The 9,161-nt window shown below is 39.4% G+C and overlaps 1 protein-coding gene across 2 annotated transcripts in view; it reads left to right on the top strand.

Moving 5' to 3' along the window:
• MAP6 (microtubule associated protein 6) overlaps positions 1-9,161 on the top strand; it is a 99,880-nt gene that overhangs the window by 71,072 nt on the left and 19,647 nt on the right. For both annotated transcript variants that reach the window (XM_069070867.1, XM_069070868.1), the window contains exon 2: positions 583-796. In XM_069070867.1, coding sequence (XP_068926968.1) covers positions 583-796 — 214 coding nt within the window. The remainder of the gene's footprint in view (positions 1-582; positions 797-9,161) is intronic.

Genomic DNA, 9,161 nt, shown 5'->3' with positions numbered 1-9,161 from the left:
GGAAGGAAGGAAGGAAGGAAGGAAGGAAGGAAGGAAGGAAGGAAGGAGGGAAGGAAGGAGGGAAGGACACAAGGAGGGTTACCAGAAATGGGGGGGGGTACTTAAAAATCATTCTTGAGGAGGATTGGTAGGAGGAACTGGAAATATTAACCTGGAAGAGGGAAGGACTTATGGGACGTACCATCACTCTCTTCAACCATGTGAAGATCTACCATTAGGAAGGACAATTAGGCTGCTTCTATGTGGCCCTAGTGGGAAGAACCAGCGACCAGTGACAAGTGTTAAGAAGGCACATTTTGGCCCAATATGAGGAAGAACATCCTAACATTTAGGGGGCATAGACTGTCAAATGAAGCGGTCATGACCTGTTGTAGGAAGTATCAAAACAGAGAGTGGATGGCCACCCGCCAAGGAGATTGTAGAAAGAATTCATGCATAAAACGTGGCGTTGATGAAAATGTCTTATAAGGCCCACCCTCCTCCAAGATTCAGTGATTCTAAGTAATCTTTGCTCTGCTTTGCTCTGCAGATGCCTACCCTCAAATATATTTCATGTTTTTGTATGCGTTTTCTGATTTGCAGAAATGAATTCAGAGCATGGACGGATATTAAGCCTGTGAAACCTATCCGAGCCAAATCCCAATACAAGCCCCCAGAGGACAAGATGGCTCATGAAACCAGCTACAGTTCCCAATTCAAGGGTGAGCCAAACAAGCCCACACCAGCAGATAATAAAGTCATTGATCGCAGAAGAATCCGCAGCCTCTACAGTGAACCTTTCAAGGAATCACCTAAGGTGAGCTGCGTATGGAAGCCAACATGGAGAAACACACAGACATTTTCCTATGTTCTCAGGTCACAAGAGCCCAGGCCCACCCTAAAGTGTAGGGAAGGGCTCAGAAAGTGTTGCCAGAGATGCAGCTAAAACAACAACAGCAACAATAATAACAATAATGATAATAATAGTGATAGCTCCTACTGATTTAGCATTCTAAGATTTGCAAAGTGCTTTCTAAACAACCCATGATGTAAAAAGTACAAGTGTTGTTACACCCATTATCTGAATGAAGATATGATGGTTAAGAGAAAGTGAAATGACTTGCCTGTGATTACACAGCTAGGAAGTGTCTGTGGCAACATTTGAACCCAGGTCTCCTGAATCCAAGCCTAGTACTCACTGACCTTGTGAAATAGAATAATCCCTTCCTAGCCCTTTCATATACTCTATATGGCTTAAGACCCCAGTAGAGCCCAATGCATGATTCTCTCTCTGACCTCAAGGGAACACAGATTTAGGCACACAAGGAATGGTACCCAGCTCATCAGCCTCCCAAGAGCAAATGGTGCTTTGCTACACTGAGGTCACATGCCACTCTTGCTCCTTCTTTCAGTCCATACAATCAGTTTGGGCCCCAGTATAGTAGGGGTCCAACATAAGACTCCCTGGACTTAGAGGAGAGAAGGTGACTCCCTCATTAGAGTTCTTGTCCATATTTGTAGCATTCCTTTTCCTATAATTCTACTGCCCTGGTTCCTTGCTTGTACTAACACCAGACACAGATTCACCCCCCCACCACCACCACCCCCGCTAAAAACTCTACTGATTTCATTCTATCTAAAAGGAACAACATATATATCAAATTCAGTTACAAAGATCCACAAGGGACTTTTGAATTTTTGCTGCTATTCTATAATTGTCTTGACTATTATTTAAATGAAATTATCTCATTATACAGAAATTTTGATTGTAATGGGATCTCTAGTCCTGACCTTTATATCTCTTCATAGGTCTACATTTGCATTTGCATTCCTGCATTGCATTCCATATCTTACTTTTGCTAGCAAAATGCTCGAGGTATCATTGTTCTTTTCATATCACAACATGACACATCTTGATAGGGACAGTAACAAACTGAGCCCAGCCAGAGAAGGACAAGCAGAATGAAGAGGAGAAGGCTGGAGACTATGCCATACAAGAATCCTTTTAAAAGAATTCACATTGCAAAATGGTGGAGTAGTTGTTTTCCATAAACCTGAAGCCCTCAGAAAAAGGAATTATGTGACAAATTCAATGTGTATTAACTAAAGCTGAATCTACAAGGTAAGAAAATACATCACATGAGGTAAAAGCAAAACACAACTCAGTAAATAATACTGGACAACCGTAATACTTAAGGTCTCATAATGCCCATCAATGTGTATCCAGCTTGTGCAATCTTGTAGGCATGTGCTTCAGGGGTTATTTGAGAAGGTCCCTGCCCAGGCATCCTACATCAGTGACATGGCCTGAACTATCCCACAACATTCTACAAAAGAAGGCAGCCACAAAAATACTTACCCAAAGGAATGTGGGAATGACTGGTTGGGGTGGGGGGGGAGGGAGTGTCACAGTAAAGATGTGGTCAGTGGACAGCTATCGAGAGGGAGAAAGAATGGTGACTGTGGAAAGGAGGATGGACATCCAACTGGAACCAGTCTTCGGTCTCTTAAAGTTCACTCTGGGCAGAGCCTTGGGCACACATGCCAATACTAGAAGGCTAAGGACATCTAGCCTATGAAGAAATAGAAAAGGTAAGGGCAGCAAAATGGCTCAGTAAATAGAGCACCAGCCCTGGAGTCAGGAGGAGCTGAGTTCAAATCCAGCCTCAGACACTTAATACTTACTAGCTGTAGGATCTTGGGCAAGTCACTTAACCCCAATTTCCCTGCCTTCCCCCCTCCAAAAAGACCAAAAAAAAAATAGAAAGGGTAGAGGCCAAGGATTGAGGGAAGAGAACAGAAACAAGCAACTAGAAATACAAGAGAAAGGCTAAACGATCAAAAGATCCTGAGCACAAATCTAACTCACAAGCAGATAAACCAACAGAGTAGCTCATAAAGACAAAGAAAATGAAACAGAATTCAAAAAGAGGCCAGAATACAATGGGAAAAATATTATACTACAAAGCAAAATTAATAAAAAAAATCCTCAAGGAAAAAGAGAATTCTGTGAACTCTTCAGGTCGTGAAATGACAAGAAACTCTAGAATGGTTCAAAATATATGTCAAACTTTTAAAAGAGGCACTAGGAATTAAATTAGGTTAAAAATCAGAACTCTCAAAATAGGACATTTTTTAAAAACGGTGCAAAAGTTAGAAGATGTGTTGGAGAGTCTTCACAGATTGGAAAGTCTGAAACAATGACACATTTGAGACATAAAAATACAAAAGACAGAAAACAATTTTGCAAAAGAAAAACAAAAGTACCAATCTTAAGAGAACACATGAATTCTATACAAACCAAAGGCACTGGCAGTAGGCACAAAGAGAACATAAAGATCATAGTTCTTCCAGAAAAAAAAATATGACAAATCACAAAACTCGTCCTATGACAAGAAAAAAATAGAAAACTGAGCAGAACTATTGAATGAAGACAACAGAGTACTATGAGAACAAATCTATATATTGGTACCAGAGGGAAAAAAAATCCATGCTCAAAACTCCAAAGCATGTAATGACTAAATGAGCAGCAAATTTTGCAAGCAGCCAGGAGAAAGACCTTTAGCTGTGAAGGTGAGCACCAATTTAAATAACCATAATAACTCTGTAGTCATGAGAAATAAAAGGAGAGAATGAAATAGTGTTTGTAAAAAGCAAAGAAGGCCAAGATCAACACAGTCCACAACAGCATATGTCACAATGCTGAGCCCAACTATCCAACAAAAAAAGGTGGTGGGCTTTCAGCAAAAGACATCAGAAGTATTCCTGAAGGGAAAATAAAGTAATAATAATAATAATAATAATAATAATAACAGAAGTCAGCACAATATGCAACTTACAAACATGCCCAGTGAGAAACATAGCAAAGGTAAATACAATTATTAAGAAAAGTTATTTAATTTGAAATGAAATTAGTTTTCTCATGTTTAGTGGTGGTTGTTTAAAGAAAAAGAAAAGAACTCCTGGGATAATATATAAAGAACAGGTATTGTCAAGGAGCAAAAAGCTTTAAAAGGCACTTAAAGAAGCACAGAAGGAAAGGAGAGCTAAATTAACACTCAGTGGACTGAATCCTAGGGTCCTTCATAAGTGAATCAATATCTTTTCAGGGCAAGATAACAAGGTGGGAAGTTGCAGAGGTGAGAGACAGATGGAAGCGGGAGGTGTACTCTCACCCAGTCTCAAGGTGAACAGAAAAGTGAAAATAATTGCTTTAGTCTCTCAGTAAGAGAGTTGTGTAAGAATAAGATAAAAGCAACTGAGGGAAAGGACTGGGATGGGGGTAGAAGAGGAAGTTGCCCCTGCAGAGAAAAGGAAAAAAAGTTGCCAAGGAACACTCATAGGGTGCAGGTTGTATGTCTTTGGTAAGAGCTATAAGCCTTATACTGGGTTTTGTCTTGGGGAAAATCGCTTATTATGACACCATCTTGTGTTGGAAGGAGTTGTATCTTCCAGCCTTACGTCCAATGCAAAAAAAGCAGACATCTGAGTCCCCAGCATCGGGCAGCACCCAGAGTGATAGCAAGAACTTAGAACCAGTGTCAAGATATTTGTGACTCCAAATACACCACAATCCCCACCACATAGCAGAGCTTCCTTTGCATATTACTTTCTAATTAATTAATATTTCTAAAAGTGAGATATTATGGGGGGGGGAGAAAGGAGGATCAGATATTGCTAGGCTCCCTTCTTTCCCACTTTTTTCCTCCATTATTTCCAATCCATGTTTTTGACCTTCAGTTCCTCCATATGAATTTCATTATTTTTTCTAGTTTTATGAAGTAATCTTTGGTAGTCTTAGTGGTATGGCATTAAGGAAGTTAATTTAGGTCATATTGTCATTTTTATTATACTGACTCAGTCTACCCACAAACAAATAACATTTCTCTAATTATTTAGGTCTATCTTTATTTCTAGAAAGAGTGTTTTGTAGTTGCATTCATATAGTTCCTATGTGTGTCCTGACAGGGTATACTCCAAAGCATTTTATATACAATGCTGTAACTACTACATTATGTAGTTTTTAAAAAAGGAGCTACCCTATTTCTTCCTGATAGGTTTTGTTGGTAATGTACATACATGTTGATAATTTATGTGGATTTTTTTTATTTGGCAACTCTGCTGAAATTATTAATTAATTTGATTAATTTTTAGTTGATTGTAGGATTTTCTAAGTAAACCATCATATCATCTACAAAAGTGATAATTTTGTTTCCCCTTTGCATGTATTACTACAGCCAGCATTTCTAGCACTATATACAATTGTAATAGTGACAATGACCTCCCTTGCTTAACCCCTGAAAAGACAAATCCCTTTGTCTATCTCTCTCCATTACACATAATGTTAGCTCTTAGTTTTAGTTAGGTACTATTTAACCATATTATAGAAAAATCCACTTATTCCTTTGTTTTCTAGCATTTCCAACAGAAATAGGTGTATCTTGGCAAAATATCTTTCTGCATCTGAGATGTGATTTTTATTATTCTCATAATTAACATGATTTAACATGCTTGCAGTTTTGCTTATAGGACATATCTAATCTATGCTCCATTCTCTCCTCTGACAGTGCTACCACTCTGGTGCAGGCTGTCATCACCTCACACTTGGACTATTGCAGGGGTGGGGAACCTGAGGCCTCAAGGCTACATGTGGTCCTCTAGATCCCCAAGTGTGGCCCTTTGACTGAATCCAAACGTCACAGGGCAAATCCCCTTAATAAAAGGCTTTGTTTTGGAAAACTTGGACTCAGTCAGAAGGTTGTATCAAAGGACCTAGAAGGCCACAGGTGTCCTCGAGGTCGCAGGTTCCCCACCCCCTGGTCTGTTGCAGTAGTCTCCTGGTGGGTGTCCCTGCCTCAGGTCTTTCTGTCCTCTAATCCACTTTCCACTCAGCTGTCAAACGAAAGCATAAGTCTGTCTATGTTATCTCTTTTCCTCCATCATTCAGCGGCTCCCGATCACCTCCAGGATCAAATATAAAATTCTCTGCTTGGCATTTAAAGCCCTTTATAATCTAGCTCTTTCTTACCTTTCTAGTCTTCTTATCCCCTACACTCCTCCATGTATTCTATGATCCACCCATTGTTTCTATGATTGGCCTCTTTGCTGTTCCTCAAACAAGACACTCCATCTACTGATTCCATGTGGTCCCAACCCTTCCTTGCTTCATCCTTGTTCTGTGTCCTTCATGAGGGCATATCTTTTGGAGTACCAAAGTTGGACTCCCTTTATTTCTCTATGTTATTGCATTTCTAAGTCTTACCCAAGCCTCCTTTCTCCCCTCCACCCCGCTATTGTGCCTCACTTTTAGAAATATTAATTCATGAAGAAAGCAGTATGAAAAGAAAGCTCTATTGTATGGTGGGGATTGTAGCATATTTGGAGTCACAAGGCTCAGGCCTATACTCTGTCTTACTCATTTTACTCACCTCTCCTAGAAACAAGTTATCTTGACACTGGTTCTAAGTTCTTGTTATCACCCTGGGTACTGCCCGACTCTGGTGACTCAGGATGGAAGGCTGGAAGATACAACTTCTCCCAACGTGAGGTGGTGTCATAATAAGCAATTCCCCCCAAGACAAAGCCCAGTATAAAGCCTGTATCTCTTACAAAAGACACACAACCTGCACCCTACGAGTGTTCCGTAGCAATTTTTTTTCCTTTTCTCTTCAGGCACAACATCCTGTCCTACCTCCATCCCAGTCCTTTCCCTCAGTTGTTTTTATCTTATTCTTCCACAACTCCCTTGGGAAACTATAAAGCAGTAATCAACAAAACAGTCTGGTATTGGTCAAAATATAGAGAGGTCAATCAGAGAAACAGATTAATTATACAGCTTAAGGAAGCAAACAGACATAATGGTTTGATAAACACAATAGTTTGATAAACCCAAAGACCCCAGCTACTGGGGAAGCAACTTATTAATTGATAAAGACTTCTGGGGAAACTGGAAGCAACCTTGAAGAAACTGGGTATATACCGGTTTCTCATACCATATACCAAAAATAAACTCCAAATAGAGATATGACTTAGACATGAGGGGTTATATCCTAAGCAAAGTAAATGAGTAAAGAAGAAATTAGCTTTGGGATCAGTAGCTAGAGGAAGAGTTCATGACCAGACAAGCTGAGGACCACAGAAGATAAAATGGAAATTTTTATCACAGAAAATTAAAAAGTTTTCATGCAAATTAAGCGAGTACAGCTAAGATTAGAAGGCCAACAATTAACTGGAGGAAAAAAAAAACCCTTTGCATGAAGTTTTCCAATATATATAATAAACTGATTCATATTTATAAAAATAACAGTCATTCTCCCAGTCAGTAAATGGCCAAAGGATGTGACTAGGCAGTTCTCAAGGGAAGACATTCAAGTTATCAATAGCTATATGAAAATATATTCCAAATCACAAACAACTAGGGAAAGACAAATCAGAGCAGCTGAGCTTCTGCTTTATACCTATCAAATTGGTAAAACTGACCAAAAAAAAAGGAAAGTGAAATCTAAGAGGGGCTGTAGGAAAATGGGCACACTAATGGACTATTGGTGGAGCTGTGAATTGGTCCTGCCATTCTGGAAAACAATTCGGAACTATGCCCCAAAGATTATTAAATTGTAACTTTGGCCTAGTTTACTGTGCCTATATCCTATAGAGATCAAAGAGAGGAGAAAAGGACTCCGTTATGGAACAGCTCCCATTGGTGGGAAACTTTTCTTCAGTCAAGGCAAAATCTACCCCCCTGTTACTTCCTTTCTTTGGTTAGTTCTGCCACCAAGGGCCACACCAAATAAATTGAATCCCTTTTCATCATGAGACCATTTCAGACACTTGAGATACCTGAAGACAATGATCATGTCCCTTACTGCCTTATCTTATTCAAGATAAAGATCTTCTCTTCCTTCAACTGAGATGTAGTGCTTAGAATTTGGTCAAGCATTCTGGGCCATCACTAGTCTTCCTGACTTTTGGCCTGCCACTAGACTTCCATGACTCAGGAAGAGAGAGTGAGGCTGATGACTTTGTGCATCTCTGCCTCATTTAAATACAATTCATGTGCAAATCAAGTTCATAATTAAAAAATGACAATATTACCTAAATTAACTTTCTTAGTGCCATACCAATAGAACTACCAAAGATTACTTTGTAGAGCTAGAAAAAAAATGATGAAATTCATATGGAGGAACTGAAGGTCAAAAATATGAACTGGAAATAATGGGGGAAGTGGGAAAGAAGGAGGCCTAGCAATAGCAGATCTCAAACTATATGCACACACACACATACATGTGTGTGTATATATATATATGTATATATATCCATATGTATATATACACCCCAACTACAATTACATAACATGATCACATAATACTTGATCTCATTTCTACAACCTTTTACTCTTACAAAGCATTTTTCTCACAACCACCATATGAAGTAGAGAGTATAAATCATGTTACCTGACTGAAGACTCCAACATATCTTCTGGTCATACAGTGAAGCTGACTGCAAGAGAATTAACATTGTGTAGGCTCTTCATTGATAGTTGTAAGCTTATTCTTTTTCTTTTAAGTATACACTAAAATAATAACTCATATTTCAGGTGAATTTAAGATTCACAAAATCTTTTTCCTTGGAACATCCCTGTGAGGTAGGCATCTGCTATTATGTCCTTTTCACGCAAAAGAAAATGGAGACTGAGGGAAGTTTTAGGTAACTTGGCCATGGTCATATAACTATTGCAGGTAGGATTTTCACCCAGCTCTTCTGACTTCCGGTTTAAAAGTTTACCTCCGAAAGCTTTTGCTTACTGTCCACAACTGTTTGTCAGATCCTCACAACCAAAATGTCAAATCCTGGTATCGTACTCTAGAGATGGAGGAACATCAAAGAGATTGATCTCTATAATGAACAACAGAGCACTCACTCAGTCCGGAGACCAGAGTCATGCCTCGGCTCTCCTACTCGACTAAATGACCATAGGTGTATTGTCTCCTGAAGTTCATAGAGCTCACCAGATGTGGAAACTTAACAGACTTCCATGGAGTCTGCTTTGGAGTTTGGAGAGGAGAGAGCAGAAGCCCATGGACAGTACCAGAGGACCAGAGGCCAAGATGCATAGTTAACTTTCAAAAACAATGTCCTGAGGGGTGTGTGTGTGTGTGTGTGTGAGAGAGAGAGAGAGAGAGAGA

The sequence above is a fragment of the Petaurus breviceps genome, unplaced genomic scaffold (assembly GCF_028583685.1).
Source record: "Petaurus breviceps papuanus isolate PSGF00001 unplaced genomic scaffold, PetGlider_PUasm1.0 90823, whole genome shotgun sequence".
Lineage (NCBI taxonomy): Eukaryota > Metazoa > Chordata > Mammalia > Diprotodontia > Petauridae > Petaurus > Petaurus breviceps.
This window is presented reverse-complemented; position numbering and strand designations above follow the sequence as displayed.